Genomic DNA, 12,780 nt, shown 5'->3' on the forward strand with positions numbered 1-12,780 from the left:
ATTTACATATATGAATATGCATTTTTCTGGAGGATGGCAAAAGTTACACACACACACACACACACACACACACACACAAACACACAGACACAATGGTTAACCAAGTTTTTTGCATCATCTAATTTTATATAAAGCATGACCTGGTAGTCAAAAGAGAAGCAAATGCTAAAACTACTTGAAAACCTGAGCTTATTGTAAGTCTTTTATTCAGAGTTGCTGAGTCACAATATACATAGATCTGTATATATCACTCACATCCTGTGTAAATTATTTTGGATATTCCAGGTAGCAAGATGGTTATAGATTACTTCAAAAAAAGTGAAATTGCTACATAAGCAGTAAGCAACTGAATAAGAAATCCTTAAGAGAGAGGAAAGAGAAATTAGCTTACCTTTTCTTCAATTGGACATTTTTCTTTGAGCCAGTGGTTTAGCACTTCATCCTTAAATGCTCCAGTATTACCCACTGTGCTTTGCTGAATTTTGGCAATTGTTGTAGCATCTTTCACAATTTCAATCATTCCTATGTGACAGCAATCGTTTGAGAAGAATATTCATGACTTATATTTATATGTTGTTTTAAGGTTACAAACTAATCCCATTTGTATCTTTTTTAGAGGCAGTGACTTGGTGAATAGAAGACTGGACCTGGAGTCAAGAACCCCAGAGTTTAAACTCAGACATTTAATAGCTCAACCTCTTTTTGCCTTAGTTTCCTCCTCTGTAAAATGAGAATAATGATAGTTACCTATGTCCTAGGGTTGTTCTGAGGATCAAAGATTATATTTGTAAAGGGCTTAGCATAGTGTCTCACACATCATACATGTTCAATAAATGCTTATTTCCTATCTTTTGATGCTCACATCTACCCAAAGAGCTAAGTTGCACAAATATTGTCCTCCTTTTATAAAGGTGTAGACTGAGACTCAATTGGCAAATGAGAGAGCCAAGACTCAAATTGAGCTATATCCAATGTCAAGGTCACTATGTCAACCACATTTTCCCTAAGGGTTATTAGGTTCACTGTATTTGTGATTTTCTTTTTTCCCCCCTTTCCCCCACCTCACTTTTTGGGGCTAGGAAGGAAGTTGTGAAGGATTTTGTTACAAGATCTCTGAATGAAAATTGAGTATAATACTCTATTTGTGAATGGTGAAAATAAAATCCATGTATCCTGGCATGGTTAGAATATCCTTCCTCTTCAGACCAATGGACATTTTCCTTCTCCTTTATTTTAAAATACAGTCAAAGGAAGGATCACTTTGTACCATTTTCAAATCAGAAACGTAAGACTTCTTACTCCATACTCTTTCTTAAACCATTTCCCTCACTCCCATATTATCTCATGTCTACTGAGATGACTTTTAAATCTCACTGAAAATGGAATTATTGTTCTAGATTTTCCAGGTTCCAAATTTTCCAACTGTCTGTATGTTAGCTTTACTTTGAGGTCTCACCAAGCTTTATACTTATGTTCAAGGCCATTTTCACTTTTCTTGATAACACTGGTCTTCTTTTGTGTTTCATTATTTCAATGAAGGACATTGTTATTTACCCTAATGTCATGGTAGTCCCTTTGGTTATACCCTCTCTGATTTCCCCTACCTAGGCACTTAGAAAATCCTGTTAATTCAACCTTTGCCAAGTCTACCATTGTAAAATAGACATGGAAAGACTGCTTCTAGCAATGCAGCCTAGAAGAGTTGTTTCAAATCTACCTCTAATGCTTCCTATCTGAGTCCCTTAAATCTCTCTGAGCCTTAGTTTACTTGTGTATAAAATAGATGTAGTAATACCTACCTTTCAGGGTTATTGTGAAGCTCAAATTAAATTATGAATATATCTTGTAAATCTTAAAAACCCATAAAAATGTTGACTCTGTGGCAGCTAGGTGGTGCAGTGGATAGAGCACCCACCCTGAGTCAGGAGGTCCTGAGTTCAAATCCAGTCTCAGATACTTCATAATGGCCCAGCTCTGTGACCTCGGGCAAGTCTCAACCCCCATTGCCTTAAATAAATAATTTTTTAAAGTTGATTCTTATTATTGTTGTTATTGTCTACCCCTTCTCTATTCCTAATGTTGCAACTCTAGCAGAGAACTTTGATACTGTCCAACTAGACTATTGGAATAGCATCCATAAAAAGTGTTGTCATTCCTAGGCTCTCTCCTCTCTAAATCATCTTCATGTTGTTACCAGATTTTTGTTCTTCGTGCATAGATTTGGTCATTTCATCCTTTGCTCCACAATCTGGTGTGATCCTACTTTTCCAAACTTATTTCATATGATTCCTTCTTATATCATCTCCCTTCATTGTAGATGGCTCCTTATCCTCTGAGTCCACCTTAGGTTTCCCTGACCCTGAGCTTCTGTTTTCCCTTGTTCCCCTTTCTGCTGAATTTCTCTCCAAATTTTAAAGCTTGACTCCAATTCCATCTCCTCTTCCAGGAAGTCTTCTCAGTCTTTCCCTACTTAGAATGAATTTTCTTCTTCCACTCCTGAGCCCTTAGATTGTATATACACTTTGCTTTTGTTTTCCCTAGGCACTTATTTTATATTGCATATGAGTGTGTATCACATCCATGGGATCAAGACCCTCCCCCAAGTGTTCTAATCAGAGATGACATGATCTTCTTCACAAACTTTCTCATGTTCCAGTTTAGAACATGCTTATATCTCTCCAGAGCTCTCAGAAATGTTGCAATCTACTACTATGATGAGGTAGTGGGGCATAGTAGATAGACTGGACTTGGGGTCAGGAAGCCTTGTGTTCAGATCCTCCAACAGATACTTAATAGTTGTATGACATTGGGCAAGTTACTTAAACTTTCTAGGTCTCAGTTTTCTCATTTGTAAACCAAAAGAGGTGGGTTGGATTCACTGGCTTCTAAGGTTCCTTCTAGCTCTAAATTTATGATCCAATAATCAATCAGGTTTCACTTGATTTGTCAGGGTTTTATCATCACAATCTCCTGCTGAGCTCCATGGAATCTGGCACTAGGTTTTATCATGCATTCAATTTCAGGGTTCATAGCACCAGTTTAGCTTTGACTTTGCCCCAAAACTCTCTCCATATTTCAAAATTCCCCAAGGATTTATACCCCAAGACTCCAGATGAATTCTCTGGCTTCTCAGTGATCTGCATCTAGCCCTCTCCCTCTGGATTCTGATTAATGTCCCATGGACAACATCCTGACAGCCTTGCTTGTTGTATTACCCAAGACACAGGTTCCGACACTGTTTTGTCCACTGATGACCACCATCTTGGTGTTTAGATTATTGACTACCACAGTGGATTATTGACTACCACTGACTAAGATGAGCCTTCTTAGCATAGCTGCCTTATTCTTTAAAATTCTAACAATAATGGTGCATAATAAGGGTTAGTTGAAAACTGACGTATAAAATTACATTGTATTGGACCTGAAAAGGTTTTAAAAATACCTCCAAAAGAACTGATTATCTGAACTTGAGGTAACTAATAAAGTGACAGTTCTTTTCAGTTGTTTTTTAAATATTAAGAGAGAATGTGAATTTGTAGTAGAAGTTAAATAGGAGTTTGAGTGGGGTACAGTTAAAAAAAGGAGGGAGTAAAATTTACTAAATTATCTCTGTGTAGGGTCACAAGGTTTTGGAATATTTCATTTTTTTCTCCAAACATGGTCCATACATCTACAGCAAATGAAATCATTATCAATTAACCATGTTACATTTTCTTCCTGATCTCATGAATAAATATTATATTACCTCACTCCTTTACCCCATTATTAAGTTTCTATGCCATAACTTGGAACATACTATAACTTGTTCACCACAAGCTAAAGGTTGGGTTTAGTTCCTGAAGAATCTGCATACCTATTTTGTCTCCAGTTGAAATGCAACCATATGGTTGCAGGCACAAGTCCAATGATTCTGCTTCCCAAATAGATTCCATAATTCGAAGGATCTAGACATGAAAAACAAAACTGTTAAACAATTTTTATTTATTTGTGTGGTTTGCCCTCCACCCCCTTTCTTAAAATCACATTGTTAAATGATGTATGACAGGAAAAAAATGACAGGTAACCTGCTGCAAGGTGAAATCTTTCTAAATTATTTACCATCAAATGTATAATTTGATTTATAATTTGAAATAGGCCTTGGGGAAGAAGTTGGCTGAACTTTGGTATGTTATTTTTGAAAGTCCTGGAACTTACTCATTTTTATCCATGTGAAATATCTTCTTCTAGTTCTGTCTAATCTTTACTTTATGGTACTCAGTTAAAAAACAATGATTGCTTTTTAATTATGAATAGTAACACACTCATCCTCTGGATAACCAGAGAAACCAACAGTCTTTTGTTGTTGTTGGGACCCATGATTTCATTGCTGAAGGTGAGTGCTTCTCAGACTTTTTGGTTTCAGGACCCCTTTACACTCTTAAAACCTTACTGAGGATTCCTCCAGAAAAGTTTTGTTTATTCAGGTTATAGCTATCAATATTTAGAGTATTAGAAATTAAAACATCTTAATATTATAAAAATAATTTAGCCTCTTGAAAAGGTCTAAGGACCCCCCCCACCAGAATTCCAAGACTACATTTTGAGAATTTCTGGTATATAGAACTATTCACTGAGGAAATCCTCTCTACCAATGTGGACTGTCAATTTATAATTTTAAAGGGTTGTCTAGGCACTAAGAGGTTAAGTGATTTGCTGTGGGTCATATAGCAACCATGAATCGGAAGTAAGATTTGAACCCAGATCTTCTTGTTTTTGAGGCTGTCTTCTTATCCAATTTACTAAACTGCATCTAAATATCAACAGTATACGCTGAATAAATGTATATTTCATTTATTTTTAGTCTTTTTAAAAAAAGTAACTGCAATATTAATAACAATGGTGTGTTTTTTTGTCACTCTTCAAAGGTTTCAAAAGGTTTTTTTTTAGATTTAATAAATCTTCAAAAGTTTGAAGGGATATTCATTTTAAAAAGATATGTATAGAACAATTATCAAAACATCCCTCAAAAATAAATAACACCTACTTCACTGACTTTCTTTTCCTTTCTAGTCTTCCATTTCCTCTTTCACCTGCCTACTTAATCATCTCCAACCTTTGTCTCTGCTCACCCTTTTTCTCTCTTTCATATATCAGCCTACCTTCCGCCCCTACTCTTTGTGTATGTATAAAAAAGAGGAATATTAGTATTGGGGGCAAAGCTGTAAGTATGCATGTACATGAACACAGATGAATGTTGAAGAGCTATATGGTTGAGGGTGAGCGTTAGGAGTGATGCATGAATGTTTAAACTATATCTCTGAGTTTTGTCAACTAGATACCTTAAAAATTTTGACAGGGATGAGAAGAGGTTGATATGAGTCATTATTCAGGATTCATAGATGAGAAACGAACCTTTATTGTGAATAAAAGTTAACTTCCTTACTGAACTGTATCCTGAGAAGGCTATGGCCTCATGGCATAGTTTACAAGGCAATACCAATGTGAAAACTCAATTACTGAGTCATAGTCTGCATTTGAACTCTGCTAGTCTTGGAACCCATGCACCCTCCAATAATAAATGTAAAATAACAAAACATCAATAATCCAAATATTAACTTACTTGTAAAATAAGCATGTCTTGACGCAAATCATCCCCGTGTTTAAAGATAATTCCTATTGTTTCATTGGACAGAGCTGTGGAATCAGCACATTTAAATTCAAGCCATAAGGGCTTCTTCTTGGATGCCATTACTTTGCACTTTTCAATCTGTAAGGAAGAGATCACACATTTTCTATATATATATATATATATATATAGAATGGGCCCATGGAATATAGCAAATGTATGGTCTCTACCTTTAAATTTTTTTTCTTAATAAATACAATCATTATAAACACCATTTGCAGGTTTTGGGTCATTTTCAAATAGAACTCATGAAGAAAAAAATTTGTTTCAGAAGAAATAACCAATGATAACTGATGTCTAAATAGTACTTTAAGTTTTACAATGAGGATAAAGAAGGAAATAAATATTTATTAAGAAACTTCCATTTGCCAGATACTATGCTAAGCACTACCTTATCTGAGTCTCACAACAATCCTGGAAGAATCCTGGTTCTTACAATACCCATTTTTACACTTGAAGAAGCTGAGGCAATGACCTGTCAAAAGTCATACAGCTAATAGGTATCTGAGATCAGATTTGAACTTGGAACAGTGCTTCATCCATAGCATGACATTGTTGATCATTAGATTCTCACAATGACTCTGTGATATAAATGCTACAGATCTTGTTTTATAGGTTGGTCTACTTAGCTTTCTTTAAGACTCAGCTGAAACAGATTTTCTTTCCTAGTGGCCCAAGCTAATATTGCTTTCCTCTCTAAGGTTATCTTCCCTCTAGTTTGTAGATAAATCTTGTACAAAAAACAAGTAGCTATTAATGTGCTTGGTGTCTCCCAAATTAGAATGTAAGCTCCTTGAGAGCAGGAACTTTTTTTTTTTTGTATTTTATTTGTATCTTCAGTGCTTGGCTCCATCGCTAGCATATAGTGAGTATTTAATAAACATTGTTACTTGTTTGATAGATTGTTAAAGAATTTGCCCTTGCGGTGCTAGAGTCAGGAGGACCTGAGTTCAAATTGACCTCTGACACTTAATAATTACCTAGCTGTGTGTCCTTGGGCAAATCACTTAACCCATTGCCTTAAATAAATAAAAAGAAAAAGAAGAATTTGTCCTTGCTCATACAACTAGCAGGATTCATGCAGGTCTCTCTAGACTCTAGCAGATTCTTTTTATTACATCACACTGCTTTTATAATGAATAAACAAAGAGAGCAAAAAAGATAAGTCAAGAAAACCTTGACCTTCTTAGTATTAAAGTTTTATAGTTAAATCTCATTAATTAGGACTCTAAGCATTAAGAATTTCTCATAATTAGTAGGGACATTGGTCTGGGACTTTTTTCCATTAGCTATTGAAATAAAGAGGCACTTACTATGCAAATGAATAATGAAGTTCACTTCAGTAATCAAATTGTTTTCAAGCATTAAATAAAACCACTTTGGAAGTCCCTTAATTTCATATTTCTTGCATAAGAGGGAAAAGCATACACTCATCTAATTTCTATTCTCACCTTATCTTTAAATCATTTATCTACACTGATAACTCATCATATACTGAATATGGTTTTATAATTTTGTTCTACTCAAATTGCCTTGGTATATTAGTATAGAGTGGGAAAAATTAAAATATTTGTAAAATGATAAGATGAAATTTAAAAATGGATGTTTATTTCCAACATTTGTGATTCCTCTATTCTATTTTTTAATTTTCCTAAAATATACTTTTCCCCCTTCCTCCAATAGATTGTGGAAATTCTTTAGGTCTTCAAACTAGGCCAATTATTTTTGTTCTTCATTCACAAACTTTTCCTAAAGGATCTCACACACTTCTATTACATTCTTTATCTGCCATCTAATACACAGATGATTCCTAGCATTGAACACTTTGTTTTTCCACTAATATTTTGTCTCAATATCTGGCTGTCAGTTTCCAAGGGTTCCTAATGCAAATAAGAAGGTACTTCATGAGAATGAATGGGTCTTATATCCATGAAGAGTCTCTAAGAATCTCTTGGATTCCCATTTCTCTGAGTACAAGAGAAGAGCTCTTCACTTTGTAAGCCTATGGATCAGAAAGGACATAGAAACAAAATGCCATATTTGTGGAGAGTCTACTCCAGTATGAAAACAGTCCCTTTGGAAGATGCATTTGTTCATGATAAAAGCAGCTCCTTATTCTATTTTTATTACTATTTTTAGGTTTTTGCAAGACAAACGGGGTTAAATGGCTTGCCCAAGGCCACACAGCTAGGTAATTATTAAGTGTCTGAGGCCCAATTGGAACTCAGGTACTCCTGGCTCCATGGCCAGTGTTCTATCCACTGCACCACCTAGCAGCCCTCACAACTCCTTATTCTTGACATACTCTTGACCAAATAATTTATCTATCACTGTTATATGCCTTACACATAATCCCTGTTTCCCAAAGAATTTCTCAGTTAGTTATGACTTTTAAAGTTCTCTTTCTGAGGTATTCAAATGGCTATATAATGTTGTAACTGAGGTTATCTGGTTTTTAATAATAGTTAAATTATTATTAATTATTATCCATGCTAGTTAACACAGCAACAATAATAAAGTAACAAATATTTTTATGCTTAACTAGTTTGATGATATTTTATATGTCCATTATTAATAACTTGGATAAAGCCATAGATGGAATATTATCACATTTTCAGAGGACATAAAACTAGGATTGATAGCTAAATTTCAAGATAACAGAATCAGGATCCACAAAGATCTTGACAGGCTAGAGCACTAGGGTGAATCTATTAAGTTACAATTCAGTAATAGGTATAAATATAAAATCTCATACAGATTTGTAAATCAACATCATGAGTCCAAGATAGGTGAGACAGGGTTAGATAATTATTTATCTGAAAATTAAGAAATTATTTGTCTGGGGTTTTTAGTGGCTTGCAAGTCTAATTATGCTAGCAGTGTGTTCTGACATATAAAAAAAGCCAACATGATCTTGGGTTGCATTGAGAGAAATGGTTTCCAGGAATAAGGAAGAAGTCTGCCATGAAGAGAACATATTTACAGTATTATGTTTAGTTCTGAGCATGCCAATTTAAGAAGAACAGAGATAAACTGAAAGTTTCTGGAGAAGGGTAATCAGGATGGGGAAGTACTCAAACAATGCCATGTGATTATGGCATGTCTTCAGACTGGTGGGAGGAAATGAGAATGTTTTGTCTGGAGAACAGCAGACTCAGGGTGGGTAGGAGATTGGAGTGGGACATGATAATTCTTTTCTTGTATCTGAAGGGCTGTTCTGTTAGAAGGATTAGACTCATTCCACTTGGATATAGATGGCAGCACCAGATCCAGTAGGTGAAAAAAATATATAAGAAAAAACCTGTTAATAATTAGAGCTGTTCAAAATTGAAATGGGTTGTCTTGAAAGATGATGAGTTCTTTCACTTTGAAGGTTTCTAAGAAAATCTTGGATGACTACTTGTCAAATATATTACAGTAAGGATTTCTTGTGGAGTATGGGTTAGACAAGATGATCACTGAGATCCTTTCTGACTCTAAAATTCTGTCTTTGGGATCATTCAAAAAGACTGAATCTGAGCAAAAAGAGAATGAATAATTTCCATAAAAATGAATTTTTTGTTTTAAAACCATTTTTAAGAACTTTTGGCCAAGATGGTGGGGAGAATACAGGCACTGTGCTAAGTGCTAAGTGCTCCTCTTTCCCCTTAGAAACAACATGAAAGAAATCTCTTAACAGAAATTCGATGGACAAAACCCAGAAAGAGAAGTTAGGAGAAGAACGCCTACTAAGAAGGTCTGTCTCAGGGGACCATAGGTGGACCAGGAGACTAGAACAGAGGGGTCAGCTTAGAGGCAGCAGCTGGAGTAAGCCAGAGGGCTTTGGTAAGTGGCAGGTGTGAGATCCAACTTCAGCTGCACAGTCTTTGGCTGGAGAGAGAGGAACTACTGGAGGGTGAGTTCAAGCACAGAGTTTCAGAGCATGCCTGGAGAACAACCAGCCAGGCCTGGGACCTGAGCTCCATACTTTCAGTGGAGTCCTTTGTCCAGAACAAACAACAAATGACCCCCCACCCCCCTCAGGCTAAGGCTATGTCAACAGAGTTCAATCAACAGAAAGAAATTAACTCCCTCCCCAGGGCCCTGCTCAATGTTCAAGGTCAACATAGACCCTGCTGCTCAGGTCCCCACGCTCTCCAGAGAAAGCAACCAGTGCCCCCTACTGGCCAGACTTTGGAATTACTAAGCGAAGTGAACAAAGCCTCTAGGATCTTTAAAAGCAAACCTCTGAGAGCTAGCCCCCCCCAACACAAGATCCTAGAAAGAGGAAGAAAGGCCACAGAAAAGAGGGCGGGCCATGGAGAAATACTTAGAAGAAATAGATTCTAACCCAGAGAGAGATCTAGTACTGCTGAGGATATTATGAGTTGGTCTTCAGCCCAGAAAGAGTTCCTTGAAGAAATCAGGAAGGAGTTTAAAAGTCAATTGGAGGGACGGCTAGGTGGTGCAAGTGGATAGAACGCCAGCCCTGGAGTCAGGAGCACCTGAGTTCAAATCCAGCCTCAGAAACTTAATAATTACCTAGCTGTGTGGCCTTGGGCAAGCCACTTGATCCCATTTGCCTTACAAAAAAGCTAAAAAATATCAATTGGAAAAATTGGGAAAAGAAACTCATGAGAAAATTAACACATTGCAAGAGAAAATTAACATCTCACAACAAGAAAACAAATCCTTGGAAAATACAGTTGGACAAATACAAAATGAGACTAATTCTCTCAGATCTTCAATTGGGCAAATGCAAAAAGAAAATGACTCTCTCAAAACTAACTTGGGCAAATGGAAAATTCCTTCAAAATTAGAATTGACCAATTGGAAAAGAAGTTACAAAAGAAAAATGAATTAAAATCTTCTCTAAAAAAAATTGGAATCGGTGCAAACTAATGACTTCATGAAACAACAAGATTGTGTTACACAAAAACCAAAAGATCAAAAAAATAGAAGAAAATACAAAATGCCTCATCAGCAAAACCTTTGACTTCAAGAACAGATCAAGAAGGGAAAACCTGAGAATTATACACCTTCCTGAAAACACTGAAGAGAAAAAAAGCCTGGACTTAATATTATAGGATTTAGTGATGGAAAATTCCCCTGATATCATGGAACCAGAGGACAAAATAGTTATTGAAAGAATACATCGATCCCCTCTGGAAAGAGATCTGAAAATGAAAACACCAAGGACTGTTGTGGTCAAATTCCAGAACTATTTGATAAAAGAAAAAAAATCCTGCAAGCAGCCAGAAAGAAAAAATGTAAATATCAAGGAGCCACAGAAAGTATTAAGACATGGCAGCACCAACATAAAGAGATCGAAGGGCCTGGAATGAGATATTCCAAAGAGCAAGAAAACTTGGAATGCAGCCAAGAATCTACTGACAAAGCTGAGCCTTCTCTTCCAGGGGAAAAGATGGACATTTAATCAAATGGAAGACATCCAAGATTTCATGATGAAAATACAAGAGCTAAGTAGAAAATCTGGACATCAAACAGGAGGCTCAAGAGACACATGAAAGGTAAAAAAAAAGGATGAAGACAAAAACTGCTACCCAATAAGATGAAAGTAGCTATATAGCCACTTGGGAGAAAAAGTCTCATAACTCTTGAGAACTGTAACTCTATTAGAGAGAATATACTTAGACAGTAGTGATGGATACTCATAACTTTTCTGTAACTCAGATAGAATGATATAAAAACAATACCTCCTTAAAAAGGGGGATATGGGAGGATGGAAGAGACTGAATGGGGGTAAATCTCATTACATCAAGAGGTACAAAAGACCTATTGTAATTCAGGGGAAGAAGGGAGATGATGAGAACCGCTTCAATCTTCATCTCATTAGACTTGGCTTAAAGTTAACTTACACAAACACTCAGTTAAGAAACTTATCTTACCTTTCAAGCATTAAAAGAGGAAAAGGGGAAGAGGGGACAGGGAGGGGGAGAAAATGGGGAACTAAGAGAAGGAAGGGAAGAAGGGGGAAAAGGGAAAGGGTAAAGAAAGGGGTGGGGGGTTGATATAAGAAGGCAAACACACTGAAGGTCAAGGTATTCAGAAAAAGCACAGGAATATGGATAAAGAGAAAAAGGGGAAAATACAAACAGAAGGAAGATAGCATGGAGGGCAATAAAGAGTTAGTAATTATAACTTTGAATGTGAATGGGATGAACCCTCCCTTAAAATGTAAGCAAATAGAGTTGATTAAAAACCAGAATTCTACAATATGCTACTTACAAGAAACTCATTTGCAGCAGAGATACATATAGAGTAAAGGTAAAAGATTGAAGAAAAATATATTTTGCTTCAGCTGAAGTGAAAAAAGCAGGGGTAGCAATCCTTATCTTAGACAAAGCAACTGCAAAAATAGATAGCATTAAAAGAGATAAGGAAGGAAACTATATCCTCCTAAAAGGTACCATAGACAATAAAGTATTATGTATGCACCCAATGGTACAGCATCCAAATTCTTAGAGGAGATGTTAAAAGAGCTACAGGAAGACATAGACTTCAAAACTCTACTAGTTGGAGACCTCAATCTTCCACTCTCAGATTTAGAAAAATCTAATCATAAAATAAACAAGAAGGAAGTTAAGGTGGTAAATAGATTGTTTGAAAATCTAGATATGATAGATCTATGGAGGAAATTGAATGGGGATAGAAAGGAATATACTTTTTTTTCCTGCAATAAATGGTACTCATACAAAAATCGACCATGTATTAGGACATAAAAGCCTAATGATCAGTTGCAGAAAGGCAGAAATAGTGAATATCTCAGATCACGATGCAAAAAAAAAATCACATGCAATACTGGGTCAGGGAGATATAGACCCAGAACTAATTGGAAACTAAATAACCTCATTTTAAATAATGAGTGCATCAGTGAGTGAATAGAAAGAATTATTTTATCCTAAATAAAGACAATAATGAAACAACAGGCCAAAACCTATGGGATACACTGAAGGCAACTATTAGGGGATATATGCTATCTTTAAATACTTACATGAATACATTAGAGAAAGAAGAAATCAATGAACTAAATATGCAACTAAAAGCCTAGAGGAAGAACAAATTAAAAACCCCCAATTAGGGGCGGCTAGGTGGCACTGTGGATAGAGCACTGG

At 36.0% G+C, this 12,780-nt stretch overlaps 1 protein-coding gene across 3 annotated transcripts in view; it reads right to left on the bottom strand.

Annotated features, from left to right (window-relative positions):
• The window catches only part of PIK3CG (phosphatidylinositol-4,5-bisphosphate 3-kinase catalytic subunit gamma), a 59,193-nt gene that overhangs the window by 20,716 nt on the left and 25,697 nt on the right, over positions 1-12,780 (bottom strand). For 2 of the 3 annotated variants that reach the window (XM_074193940.1, XM_074193941.1), the window contains 3 exons: positions 5,600-5,746; positions 3,854-3,944; positions 392-522 (listed from right to left, as the gene is read on the bottom strand). In XM_074193940.1, the coding sequence (XP_074050041.1) occupies positions 392-522; positions 3,854-3,944; positions 5,600-5,746 (369 nt within the window). The remainder of the gene's footprint in view (positions 1-391; positions 523-3,853; positions 3,945-5,599; positions 5,747-12,780) is intronic. The other variant, XM_074193942.1, reaches the window with a different exon arrangement.

Source organism: Macrotis lagotis, chromosome 7, assembly GCF_037893015.1.
Source record: "Macrotis lagotis isolate mMagLag1 chromosome 7, bilby.v1.9.chrom.fasta, whole genome shotgun sequence".
In the NCBI taxonomy this organism is placed as follows: domain Eukaryota; kingdom Metazoa; phylum Chordata; class Mammalia; order Peramelemorphia; family Peramelidae; genus Macrotis; species Macrotis lagotis.